The 15600-nt window shown below is 30.1% G+C and overlaps 1 protein-coding gene across 1 annotated transcript in view; it reads left to right on the top strand.

Annotated features, from left to right (window-relative positions):
- Window positions 1-15600, top strand: part of LOC107162465 (uncharacterized) — a 62499-nt gene that overhangs the window by 43937 nt on the left and 2962 nt on the right. Inside the window, exons 3-4 of the mRNA XM_089219737.1 lie at window positions 4933-5143; window positions 8242-8406. Of these exons, the coding sequence (XP_089075863.1) occupies window positions 4933-5143; window positions 8242-8406 (376 nt within the window). The remainder of the gene's footprint in view (window positions 1-4932; window positions 5144-8241; window positions 8407-15600) is intronic.

Here is a 15600-nt window from a genome sequence, read left to right as displayed (position 1 = left end):
CAATTTTGTATCGCTACATGACTATACTTATAACTTATAAGTGATAAAAAAGCTAAGTATTTGAAAATGAACTTTTTTCGTGTATTTAAAAATTCCAATAATCAACATTTTACTAAATACATTAATAAAGGATAAAAAGAGGATGAGCATGCTTAGTGTTAGTGAATCAAATTAATTAAACATTCTATCTGCTTTATTTAAAATGTCTTTACCGTTTTGGTTTGATTAAATTTTAAATAAGAATATACCTATATCACATTTCGTTTTACAGTCATGAATTATACGTTTTCTTTTTGTGTTTTTTCTGCTCACGATGTTCTATACTGAAATATATCAAAATCCGTTTTTTTCATGATTTCGAGGATACAGAATTTTTTGTATAAAAGCTGAATTGTCTAGATGTCTATGCAGTTATTATACGCATGAAATGGTTAAAATGGAATTGATTTTTGAACACGGTAACGCGTGCGCGGGCGAATAAATTACCCACCTAAATTAAGTCGTGGGTTTCGCATAATGTTTTGATCTTGAAGCCTGAAGGTGCAGGTTATTAACACTCGAGTAGGTACCGTAAACATTTATAATATACATAGGTACCATATTTTAATAACATTTATAACTAAAAACCATATTATAATGTATATTGAGAATCTTCACAGTTAGGATCTTCTCTATAAAAAAAAACAAAAAAAAAATGTATATGTAGGTATATTATATTATTATTACACTATTAATATGAAGATGTTATTATTATATGTTTGAATGCGTCACTCGCAAAATTTCGTTGCCGTACCTTCGAAAATCAACTTTTTGAGATGGATAAATACGTCTGCAGCATTGTACACCTACGCGTATGTATATGCGTAGCTCATGTATATGTATAATGTATATACAATATACAATATACATATAAACATACAATATAATAATAATATGTACATTCAGGTACCCTATCGTTGTCGCCATATACGTATAGCTCTATCATTTAAAAAGACGTTTTTCGACGATCCCGGTGGATCGTGAATAGACTCGTCGTCGCTAGGAAATAAGTGCCGAGTTTTCCGCTAGCCTAGACGAATATTATTGTATTATATTATTCTAACGACGTGGATGTTAAAGGCATGTGCGCGCGCACACATACACACACACACACACACCCGAGACTGTGGTTATGCATTCGCGACGTCAGGTACCTATAAAAATCGTTTGACACGAGTCCGTCTTTTGTGCGTCCGCGGTCGTTGTGATTAATGTGCGAGGCGACGTTTCCACATTATATTATATTGTACGTACAATAATACAGTAACAGTCATATATCATATACGTGTGCTTTGTATGGAGTGTTGTTCCATAGCCATCGTGTCTTTAGCGCGCGCCACAGATGCAGCCCGCGAGCCGAAGCTTTTATTATTGTTCCGACCGCGGTCACGCGCTGACCTGCAATCGCAGCCGCCACCGTCGTGCCGCAATAATATTACTATTAGTTTCCCAACGCCTTTGCGTTTGAATATATTTTTCTTTCAGTAGATCGTACACTGCAGCAAACGAACCATCGACACGATCTCTGCGTGAATTCACTGCTGCAACCCCCTCCATCACAAGCTCCTACTCGTCCTCTGTTTTAATTATTCTCTGGGACGAAACTATATTACGACCTGGAATACGGGTTTATCCAGCACTATAAATCAATACCTATATTATGATATTTATATTAATTTTAAATACATATAATTATAATATAATATACACACGTAATCGTCGATAATGATATTTTGTGCACACACACGGCTGCTGCACGAGTTGCTTGTGCGTGTTCGTCGAGGCGAAATCCAATTTCACGCGTTTTTCGGTTAGCTTTTTCCGTCTTCTCTCTCTCTCTCTCTCTCTTTTACTCTCTCACTCTCCTCACGTGTCATCGAGTGGTATTGTATGTATTATGTGTACACGTCCTCATCATAGTGTATTTTATTCCTCTCACCTCTGCTCAAGTCCCGTTAAAACGGCGGTATATTATTTTTTTCTTTATTTTTTTGACGTCCGAAACAAATTTTTCCTCTACATGTAGTTAAATCATTATTATATTGTTTCTTGTTTCGATATAAATAGGTACACGCAGGTTGCAGGTATATACACAGACGTCATATTATACATATTATTAGGTACACAGGTATCTTATATATATATATATATATATATTATATACACAAACGTAGTAAAAAATATAAACCGCTTTCAGTCCACTATCGCGTGTGTTACAGCATATGTGCCGGGTAATATGTATTATTATTGGTCGTATAGGTACTTACTGTGTACAATGTATTATGTTTATTATATATCTATGCCATAACAACAGTATAAACAAGTTGTATGCATGCGGAAGACTATTGTCGCTAATTATTATCACCGAACAAGAGTGAAAATCCGAGAAAAATCACGGCGAGATGATTGTTGCATGATGGAAAAATACCTCTTGGGGCTCGCGTGTAATGTATATTATACACATATAAGCGCTATTATAGTAGTTATAAGTTTATCAAGTCCATGATATTAAGGTAGTATATATGCCTTCGAGGCTTAAAACAAATTTATATATATTATAATATATTATTATTATAAAATGCATATCAGTGTGAGATATAAACAGACAGATAGGGGGAGAAAGAGAGAGTAAGACAGAGAGAAAGATATTAATACATTTAAAAAATAATAAATGGTAATTCGGCGGCATATTTAGACAGATAGACGCGGCACACATACGTGGCCCGTGGAAAGAAAACGTTTAATATTTTAATAGGAGGCAATTTACTGTGTATACATACCTATACCTATTATAATATATAATATAAAATAAATGTTCGTGAGTATGCGTATAATAGTTGCGTTGCTGCAACAGCAGCATCAAACGGTAGATATGCACGTGATGTTATCAAAAACAATTTTTTTTATAATAATAATAATAGTTGCGTTTCATATTATTGTGTATATTATACTTATATGATATACAGTATTCTGTACTTAGGCGCTTAATGTAATAGTATGAGAATAAAATATCATAAATCAAATCTCAACGGGTCGTCGCTGCAGCAAGACGGTCGGAAAACTATTTTCAAAATCATTTATAAAACTATAATATATAATATTACACATTTTATGGATGGCTAAAATGCCGAATATCTTGTAGCAAACGGCAAACGGCGTTTGTAATATTGCTATGATGTAGTATAAAAGTACATAAATACATGTTTATGCACTATTACATTTCTTATATATTAAATTATATATTATTAATAAATCATGCACAATATTATATTATTATGTTGATAAATGATAAGTACTTAACCCCTGTTAGCTTTCGCTATATTATACAATATGGATTATGCCTATTTTGTTTTGAAATGTATATTAATAGTGTTATTTTTTTTTTACCTGTTTGTTGAACAATTTTTTAAAACTTTTTTGCTAATAATACTTCGGGATGCGTGATATATTGTAATATATTATAATCAAATTATTGTCGATAATATCGTCTTTGAAGTATAAGAAAATATACTACATTATAATATAAATTGTAGGAATTTCATAACTATGTTATTATTGTGGTTTATTTGAATTTCACGTTTAGCGAAACAAAAACCACAATGTATAATAAATGATAATATTATTTGATTTTTAAATTACGCAGCCATGAATATTATTTACAACTATGTTTTTGTTGTTGTTATTTAATACTTACTACTTCATTGTGTCAAAAAGAATAACAAAAATATAAGATTTTTTATTGATATTCTGGGCATATTAAGGGTTTTCATTAAAAGGTTTTTAAATAGAAAATTTTTTAAATAAATAGAAATGATTTTTATTTTTATTTTTATTTAACAGGATTTAAGTATGCAAATGCCAAATATTATGATTGCTAATAATGAATAGTGGTATTGTTTATATTGGTCCAAATTTTGAGATATTCATTACTTTTTCACAACATTTAAGTTACTATATTAAACTAAAAATAAAAACCTAATTAACGACAATAGACTGGTACTTTCATAAAATTACGTTTCTCGGCTTTACAATGTCATTACTGCTGCCATAATATGGTATTATGGTAGGTATTATATAATTAAAAAAAAAAACATTTTAATAATTTGTCTAATTAATACAAAGACATTATATATATATATATATGTATAAGTTGAATTTTATCAGTGAATACTAATCATTGCTGTAAAAACTAGGCGTAAGCAGGGTGTGTACCTATACATATTGCACAAGGGCCTTGGATACAGCGTGGCGTATCAAATTGTACCCACTACAGTCTTGAAAAGGCCTCGAATTGACATAGTAATTGACATCAATTATAACATGAAGAATTCATTTCGTAAATTACACAATTCTTCTTTTAAGGACTATATTTTAAATGAAATAGTAACTATTATTTTTAGCTTTAAGTTATGAATAGATAGTATATCATGAATACACAGCTAGTGCGCGTGATATTAAACGAACATTTCGAACTTTGTAGAGGGCACTATTTTTCCAATACAATGAATTCTATCAAACATTTTTAAAATAATTGATATCAATTTGAGTAAGTGATATAAAGTTTTAAAATTAATTTTATAAAATTCCTATTACAACTTAGAGGTAGGGTTTTGATAGAAACTAATTGTTAGGTATAAGTGAAGTTATATAAAATGAATAACAACGCAATATTATACCTAATAATATCATAACTATATTTAAACGCATATAATGTTCAAATGTATTGTAACTGAAATACAATTATTATGAGTTATAATATTGTATGCCATCCCAGCCCACTTATAATTTTTTATATCTATACATATAATATACGTTATATATTATCTAGGGTATCATAATATATTATATTAACTGCAATCGATCATTCTAACGGAGAAATTCGATGCGTTACAGGTGCTGATGGCTTCCGAACATTTCATACCTTCAAAGTTTGTGTTTTCTGCCGATTACGCTCCTGTGATAAAAAATTTACCAATGCTAGCGGCGTTGGCCGAGGCATGTCTTTGGCCTGTGGTTTTGCTCCTGTTCGACGACCAGTTCGTTCCTCGGCTGTCAAACTTGTACCGGAGACGAAGCGTTTCGGATCGGGCTAAGCCCCCTCAAGGTAAATAAAATTCATTTATTTTTTATCATCGTCGTTGTCGTATTCGTATACGTATTACTTATCCAAACACCATATTTGTTGTATTCAATTATATGTTATGTGTATATACTCTATATAATATATTATCTACACCTATGAATGATATTCATATTACACATTCTGTGTCGTATCCATCGGGTAAGGTGGCTGATGACAGATTCTCCTCAATCTTCCGGTTAACTTAATTCAGCTTACACAAATAATTTATATAAAAAAAAACCATAATATATTAATATTCTGGAAACCTCCTGTATTTCCATAACCATGCATCCTGGATGCACCTAAGCGTGTAACATATGCAAATGCGTTAAATGCAAATTGAACAAATCGTTTACTCGAATATTTATTTGATTTCGATTCGTTTCTAAAATGGAAACACGTTGAAATTGTAATATATTATGGTATTATTATATTATATTTTATACATTTTTCGGTTTTCCGATATATTTCGACACGAACGTGATAGGATTGGAAACACGCATTAATAATATATATATATATAAATATATTATTATTAATAATGATACACACATATTTTAAATTATTATTTATTTTAATCATCTAAATAATTCACATGTTCTCTGCTCCAAATACAGAATTGAATTTAATTTTGCTCTGCATTTTTAGAGTCATCTTAGTACATAATAAATAATAATATTATAGAAGTGAATATATTTATTTAGTATAAATTTCATAAAAATCTAAACATCGTCAAAAGTGTAATTTATTTCAATTGTTATAATTGCAGAGCTATAATGGTCTGGTGCTAATATATACATATACAAACAATAATTTCATGGTTTCTCGAATTCTTGATATCAATTTTTAAACAAATAGCTTCTCTAATTACTAAATATAGTGTTTGAATTAAACAAAAATGACATGTTTATTCGAAATAATTTTCTCTGTATAATAACAATAATGTGAATAAAATGTACTGAGAAAATTATAAACAATTACAAAAACCGAACCTTCTACGGTAACGATTGACACCGAAAGATAAATTGACACGTCATTATATTATATTTGATTCGATATAATACGCTGCATTGAGTATTTTATCGCTTTACATTTATTTAATAGCTCATCTCTCGGTGAAAAACTCGGGACTGTTAAGCCATTGTATTTTTTTTTTAAAAATACTGTGATCCATAACTTTGAAGACCGAATGTATTTAAGTTATAACGTTGAAAGTATACTATACATATATACAATTATATACGTACAGTGTATTATATATATACTGAGATTGTTCCAAGCGTAACTTTCTGTCATGTCCCGAAAAATCGGAAATGGGAATGATATATATATCATATATCATATATATATATATAATATTCCTGCAGTATATCATATATGTTGCTTCTAGAATTATAGAAAAGAATAAGTATACCTACTACTAGAATCGTAATCGTAATCGTATATAATATAATATAATATATATATTCAGCGAATCAACCAAATACGGGTGGTGGTGTGTTGCTTTACACATATAAAAAGTGGCAGGGTGAGAGTAATGTAAACACCATTAGTCATTATATACATTGGCGTACTACTATAAAACATTTAAGCATCTACTATAGAACTGTTCACGGTAAACTGATTTCTAAAATAAATCGAAAATTATGTGTTGTATACACTTGTACAAGCTGATTAATCAATCAACCCTGTGACTAAACGATGTAGAATATATACGTCATTCAAAAATGACGAATACATTCAAATATACTAATAAAGTATCGCTTCAAAGTCAAAAATTTTTATTTTTATGGAATTCGTATACTCAAAAAATATGATTACACATAGGGTCCTAACGCTTCATGAAATTTATTTTAATATTTAATTTTTATGAATAAATAATTTTAATTTAAATCTGAAGTAGAAGTTTTATTGAAATATTTTTTATATACCTTGTATATTATACAAATTACATAAAATTCGTATAAACATACTTAAAAAAGTTTCTAAACACATGAATTACCTATACACCTATCAATTTCTTTGTTCGTGTTTATTTAATATTTTATAATTAATAATTAGATACAGTTATAACCAGAGTCCCTCTTATAATAATCTATGAGTTAAAGTCTTATACCTATAGTATTCCTATTTGAATTCAATTAAAATACAAATTTTATATTTATTAAATCCTTAGAAGGATAATAGTATTATTATGATTTTATTTTTCATATTTGTGTATTAATATTTTATGAATATAATCATATATAAATATTATATTATATTAGTACAAGCTAAACTTGTGCACTTCTCAGCCCGTTAAAGTTATTTTTTTGGGAGACATAACTGCATAGAAATGGGCGTTGTTATAACAAAAAAAAAAATAAAAACACAAAATATCAATAAAAACTTTTAATGTCATAGACATAATATGTGCCATAAGAACGAATTATAACAAATTCAGGGATAATTATATCTTTCGAACTAATAGCAAAAATCACTAATAGCAACCATTTAGAAATAAAAACAATTTCCATCGTAAATCTCAAAATGTCTGTTTGAGCACTTCTCGGGGTCGGGCCTATCACTTCTTAACTATTAGCCTATATTCTACTTATATCTCTGTACCAAATTTTGTCGCAATAATAATGGTCCAGCCGTTTAGAAATGCATAAAGAACAAACAGACAGATAGACAGAAATCTATTTATATATATTATATAGATTATATATTATAATGATAATTTGTAAACCTCAGAAAAACAAAATCGTCAACCAATAATCACTTATTAGCTATGAAATTAGTGTGACTATATCTAGTAATGTTTTTTAACAAACATACCAGAAAACAAAAAAACTAAAATATTAAATTTTTCAAAATTTCATTGAAATATTTCAAGAAGGCTAAAAGTTTCAAGTTTTCAATATTTCAAAGTGAAAATTTCATGTGCACTATTTCATACTCGTAACCCTAATTATACATAATATTATATTTCGCTAAATACTTATTTATTATTGTTATCAAATTAAACATGCTGTATATACAAGAAATATATTGATATTTTATTAAATTTCGTTTAACACATGTGTGTGCGTTTGCAGGCTTACACGGCAAGTTTCGCCCGTACAATGGTTCGTTGCAAGATGCCCGAAGGCCTGCACCGCCTTCCAGCGGCAACGGTGAAGCGGTCAGATTTCCCATCACCAACGGATCTTTGTTCGCTAGCCTGGACGGCAGAGTTCCGGTTTTGCACAACTACAGACGAGGTTCGTACTACTCACTCACTCTCTCTCTTTCACATACACACAAACAACATCACTCTAAACAGATGGCTGATAGACATAGAAATTAATTTAAAAATATCTAAATAAAATTTAAGCATCTTAAATAAAACGACAAAAAACCTGAAAACGTGCTGCAGTTAATCAGCGTTAAAAATAAAAATAAGTTTTATTTTTTTCTAATTATTAATATCAGATATTTTAAATTAAGTAAAATGATAAAATATAGAAAATTGTATATAACTTAATATAACTTATTTGGAATTATAATAATAAATATAGGGAAAAAATTCTGTAATGTACCAATCAAAACTTTAATATCTGCAAACTATGATTGCAACATAATAAATGCATTTTCGTATTAAATATTATGATAATATATTGATTTGTATTAAAATGTACATGCTAATTTAAGATGGATATAATATAGATGATAGATATCAGAAAACTACGGCTCATTTGTGCATCCATATTTCGCAATGCTTATGAGTTATGAGTATTATGTTAATAGATAATATTTAAAAGCCCTACGTATATTAGTATACATATATATTTCATACAGTGTTTCAATCAATTTGTGCACGTCTGATTCTTGTGATTTGTATAAACCGTAGCATATTATATTATATTATATTAACTACAGGTATACTCTTGACTATTATAATAGATACCATAATAATATAATACGCGTAAATTATTATATTATACATAAAGTATCCAAGCAATTCAAGATCTGTGTAGGTCGCTCGGTTGTCCCGACACAATATAATAATTATATGGTGACGGCTTTTAATTTATACACACTGAACAGATGCAGTTTTTTTCCCGCAGTAAATAATAATAATTTTTTACGTCGAAATGGGTCACGTGAATTGGCTCAACTCCGTAACGACCGTCCATTTTTGTTTTCGTCGTGAAATGTATCGATGTACGCGCACTTTACGGGATTGGGATATTTGTCTGAATGATGTATATACAATATTTATTATTATATTATTGTATTTTGTTTTGAACCCATAACATTAAATTGTTTTAGTGCCGCCAGACAGACCAGTCCACAGTTCACATGATGCGAATATCTGATTCTGATCGTAAAATCTCGTATCAGTCGTATCCATATTATCTTTAGCATGTAATATAAAAACAACGACAAAAAATAATTATAATAATTATGATATAAATAATATAGGAGTACATGGTGATAATATTAATATTGTATGCGTGTCGGGTCTGTCGAACTGCGCATCAGATGTGACTTTCTCGAATAATATTATATTCACACACGGATAAGCTAGCGTGTAGGCAGGTATGCGTTATATTTTATACATATCCCGGAATTCGCCTCGTAATAATATACGCGTCGTGTTGTTATTATTATTATTATTATATTACCTAGGACGACCGCTCAATCCCGTTCGTATATAATATTATATACAATATAATACTAAAAACACAATACACACCGGCTGACATGTGTGCGTGTAATGAAATTTTTACAAAAAAAAAAAAATAAATAATAAAAATCCAACAGATTTTATAAATTGCATGTCGTCGTGACAATACGACAGCGACACGGAAATGTCGAGAAAAATGGTATAAAATATTTAATGCTAATACTACGCGCTCGTTGTCATTGGCGTCAGCGTCGATTGAACTTCTCGCAAAAAAAACGAATAAAATATTTTCGAAACTCTATTTTCACTCGTCGTCTGTGTAATGCTCCTCAGTCCTCACTAGCTCGCAATAACAAATAATAATATAATATAAATAACATTGTATTTTTGCAGTTTACAACACAATAATAATATCATGTGTTACCTAAGTAAATAATTTTAAACTTCCGATTTTCTTTTTTTCCGCGAGAAACAAGACCTGACCGGTTTCTCCCGAATGCTACATAATGCGCTGCGACCACCGCTGCCCTGTCAGATGTGGCGATGACCACATTACCATATAGTGGCATATACGCCTAACTCGAGTTATTACTTATTGGTTAGCGGTTGTTTCTAAATTTCGTTTGTACATCGTACTCGCCAAAGTTACAAAACTGTTTGACTCCAGACAGACACGCACTCTTCCAAAGAACGTGTGTCGGTACGAACGATTATGTCCACGATATCGTCGATCTGAACGTTGCAAACGGTAATAATAATAATTAACGAATTATAATTTATAATAATATAACTATAGGTATCAGTGCATTTAATGATTTAACAACTGGTCACAATATATGTTCAAGTCAATTCTTACAAAAGTTGTGGTTCACTTTTACGGTTATCTATAAGCGTTACGTACTTATTATGATTAAAAAAAAAATAAAACATTTATCCAATGTTTTATTGTGTAGGATAATAGAGTAAAATAAAAACAAACATAAGCTCAATGTTTCCCAACACAGACTGTCCCATTGACAGATTTCACCATCTAGATTGTTTTAAAAAACAGAAATACAACAAAAACCAGGCTCTGTAAACGATAGTTCAAAACAAAAGATTTATACAGTGAGATGAAACAGTTGTTTAAAAAGCTGCTTGCTTCCTTAAGTTTTAATTAAATTTTTTGCAATAGTTAATTAATATTTATTTTATTCTTTAGCAATAAATTGAGAATTCAGTGGAGTATATACTAAAAATTCTCAAAATACAATAGGTACACTTCTATAATTAATGTTTTTAGTAGTCCAATTGATACTGTTACTTATAAGTAAAATTACTTAATAAGTTTAATTTCATATTTCGCTAACAACGAAATAAATATATACAGTTAGTTTAAAAACACAAGTCTTATAAATAATGATAAAATAATACAAAACTATAATTTGAGCAGGTTTAAAAATTGCAATACATCTTTAAAGTATAGACAGTGGTCGAAATGGCTCAAGATAAGTGGAGGGATGCCTTACAATTCAGATTTCCTGATATCATCGTAACATTCTTCATACCTTGTATAGTATTTTTTTTTTATAGTTCACATTTTGTTTATGCATGACATAAACTACTAAAGTGAGTACTGACACGCATTAACCATAATCATAAAGCTTAAAACCTTATCAAAAGTATACATGTTTAATTGTGGTCATTACACTCATAACCAATATTCTATCCATGGGCTAAATTTAGAAATTGATCGACTCACGTTCACGCATACACATCTACTTATCAGTTATCATTTTATCAACAAAATATTGTCAGAAATGACGTTTGGATAGGTATTTTAGCATATTGCTAGTTGCTACGTCCCTACTTATTATCATCAATATTGTTATTGTTTTGTGATATTAAAATATTATGTTATTAGCTCTAAACACGACTAAGGTATATGGTTATTCTTAATCCGTGGCTCTAAAAACTGGTATAGATAATATGATTGCGAAACGGCCTATACGAAAAATAAAAAGTTTTATAAAAATCATAATAATTATTTCATTTTAAAACACAAGTCTTAGGAGGAATGCGTTATTCTAGACAAAATAAGTAGAGGGATGAAAAATGTAAGTACAAAAAAGTAGAGGGATGCCATCCCTCCGTATCCCCCCCACTTCGACCACTGAGTATAGATAGTTGAATTAACTATAGGTAAGTTCATATCAGTTTCATAATGAGGTATCTACCTATAAAATTAGCTCATATCAATCGTTTCGTTTCAAACTCAATTATGTCGGGTTTTAACATAATATTTTAAAACAGTGTGATAAAACAATCAAGGAATGCATATTATTTTAAATAAAAGTACATGTTGTAAACGATTAAAACAGTTTTTTTCACACATCTTGTTTTTCATCAACTCTGAATTTATGTTCAGATTATACATATCAATATTTCATCGAAAAAATCAAAAATTTACTTGAAATACTATAGTGTAGCTATTTAAATAATTTCCTCGACCTGCATGCGGTTTTCACGTCTTTGGGCCCTATATACGAACGTGTATTACACTATGCAAATATTTGATATTCGTCACATAGTCGTATGTTGTTGTAGGTAACTGTAAATATTTTCTTTCACGTGTTATCATTAATTTCGTCATCGTCATCACGATGATGATCATCATCGCCGCCGTCGTTGTGGTAAATATTAACAACGCGAGACACGATGATACACATAATATAGTATACACGAACGTCGCCACAAGTATTATAAATAGATGGTACTCATATCATATAATACCTATATACCAACCTCACCGCGATAATATATCCAACAAAATAATGTTTTAATGCGGTCGTGTCGTCGAAACAAAAAACAAAAAATGTGCCGCACGGTCGCGTAAAACCGAAAATTCTACACGCGAATCACAGCGTGCGTTGTACAACAGTCGTACGGGTATGTCTGTGTAGGCCCACTCGTTATAAAAATATAATATAATGCGACTTACGAGTGCACATATAAATATTATATTATAATATGTTTGCGTACCTATAATGATATACCGTTGTGCGTTATTCTGTTCAGGTCCTCGGCGATGCGACGCGTTTCGAATTCCGCGTGTATATATATTGCGTTATGATAATATTATTATTTTGTACCTATATCGCGTACTTGTTTATATCATTATGTTCGTACGTAAATATGTATGCTGATTAATAAAACACCGTGTTTGCTATTTGTTACGGTTCGCGTGTTCGGGTCTTCGATTCGTATACCATTAACGTCTCTTCGGTATTCAGTCGTTATACATTATACGTTGGATAAAGTTTAAAGTTTAAATATTTTAACTCCAATCAAAGTTAAACATTCACACAATCGTTATGATTGGCAATTAATGGCATTGTGTGAGATGCGTCGACACGGCGTTACTACATACACGCGAACTGCAGTTTTCCCGTTGTTGGTGTACAATAATAATAATATTTTATTAACAATTCATTGTATAATATTATGATTATCTAGGTAGTGATTTTACGACATGAGTCACTTATTAATAACTAACCAACTTATCCGACTACCCGAGTGTCGTGTACAATCGATAATAATAATTCTTCTGTTTTTTGTTTTGGAATTTCATCGGTTTGTTTCTTTATTAGCTCATCCTATAATCACTATCGAAATACAAAGCAAATATACACCGCCACCGTGTCAAAAATCAACAAGATCGACCCGCACACACACGTAGAAGAATATAATATTTGCATTATGATGTTTTTTCCTCCATATAGTACCTAATACAAAAACAACGACGATATGAGTTCGTAACATGTTGTAGGTGCTTAATTTTTCACTAACGCGGCACCGAGTGTAGGTAATTACCACACTTATGTACTATACATGTATTATAGGTATCAGGTCTCCGCGTACGTAAGACCACTCGGAGTAAATTGGCGTGAAATTCGTTTTTAAATGTCATCGATTATATAATTATTTTCTCGAATGACTCGCTGAATGTAATATTAGTCGAAAGTTGCACTACTTAAGTAGTACGATATCATATAAAACGCACAAGTAATAACATGAATACAGTTATTTTATCATTACCTACTAGTGGTCACGGAAGACTTGTCGGCTGAACTTTGATTGTAGACAATAAAAATCATCTCGTCTTTATACCGTGATACATAACAGATAGTATGTATATATATATACACACCTACATAAAATACACTAAACTATAAAAATATATATTATAGTATATATGTAACAACAGACCTATATTTTTTTTTTATTAAATATAATATTATTTTATATTTTTGATAGGTAACTACAAAATATATAGTGCGCGTAATTAGCACGTCCTTCGTGGTGAATACGTACCAAATACTCTGATATATATATATATATATATAATTATAAATATATGTATATATATATATATATACATACCTAGTTATAATGTATTATTATATCGTATTACAGTAATATACAAACAATAGGCTTCTAGTGATTGTACAATATAACATAAAATATGGGGAAAAAATATCCGAAGAACGAATGAATAGCGACGTGATTTAGGCACATTGAGGGCCATTGGAATATTTATTAAATTTTGTTCGTGTCCAATGCAATTCCCGGTTGGCGCCAAGCGTGTAACACGACGTCCAGAAAATATAATTATTATATACATACTTATATTGCATAGCCGCGTTTTTTTCTTCATATATATATAATATAAAAGTACATTATTATTATTATGATCACGGCGGCGTTGACGTTTGACCGTGCACCGTAATCGAACAATATAATAATAATGATAATACGCGTTCGAGTATTTATTTTATTGCCGATTATTAGAGGTTGGCGTATACCTGTTAGTATTATTAGTTATAACTTATTACCTATTATGTAGAAATTATAAAATTATAAAATTGTATAATACGGGTCACAGGGCTAAAAATCGTGTGCTGGTAATAAATGGTTTCATGTATAATATCCAATGACACACTTTGTAAAAAATAAATTATATTTTTTTAGATGAGTATATACAATGCACAGTAAAAAACGAGAAAGCGCACGCGTAACGAAATATTATATTTTGATGTTTATATTGTTTAAAAAAATGGAGTCTTAGCTTTAAATTGTTTATTCGGATTTCCGAGAAAATCTATATCGGCTAACAATGATGTGAACCTTACTCTAATATTTTACTCAGTAAAAATTTTTCCGACCTGGAATTCGCAGAAGTCAATTAAAAATTCAATTATTCATTTTATCTATACCTATCTACCTTACTTGAAATAGGTCGTTTTTAAATTTTCTGATTAGTTTGGAGAAAAATCACACGGGAGAAAGGTCGAGAAACGTCGTCAGGCACAATAACTGACTTAAGGTTAAACCTTGGCTGTTCTTTATTCGCGGACTACTACACTGAGGATTATTTTTCAAATATAATACCTCCGTATACTAAATATTAATTATTATTGTAATTACAAATAATAATACGTCACTGCACTGCGCCGATGTGAACCAAACGATTCACCGCTCAACAATAAAAGCATCCATATTCTGTAAAATACATATTTTATATCTTATATGATATATATATTTTCTTATGAATGCACTAATATTATGTATAAAATGTGTAACGTGTGCACATATTTGACAACAAACGCTAAAAAACACATTTTTATCACCTGCTCAGAGCATAAAAATGCCAATGTCTGTGACAAACTTTGTAGGTAGTAAATATTAAATAATATTATTATTAAACATTTTTATTTTTTACGATTTTCCCTGCATGGTCTAATGC

Source organism: Diuraphis noxia, unplaced genomic scaffold, assembly GCF_037042655.1.
Source record: "Diuraphis noxia isolate RWA-SAM2 unplaced genomic scaffold, SU_Dnox_SAM2 contig0002, whole genome shotgun sequence".
NCBI classification, from domain to species: Eukaryota; Metazoa; Arthropoda; class Insecta; order Hemiptera; family Aphididae; genus Diuraphis; species Diuraphis noxia.
The sequence above is the reverse complement of the archived record's forward strand: the minus strand, read 5'-3'. Positions and strand labels throughout refer to the sequence as shown.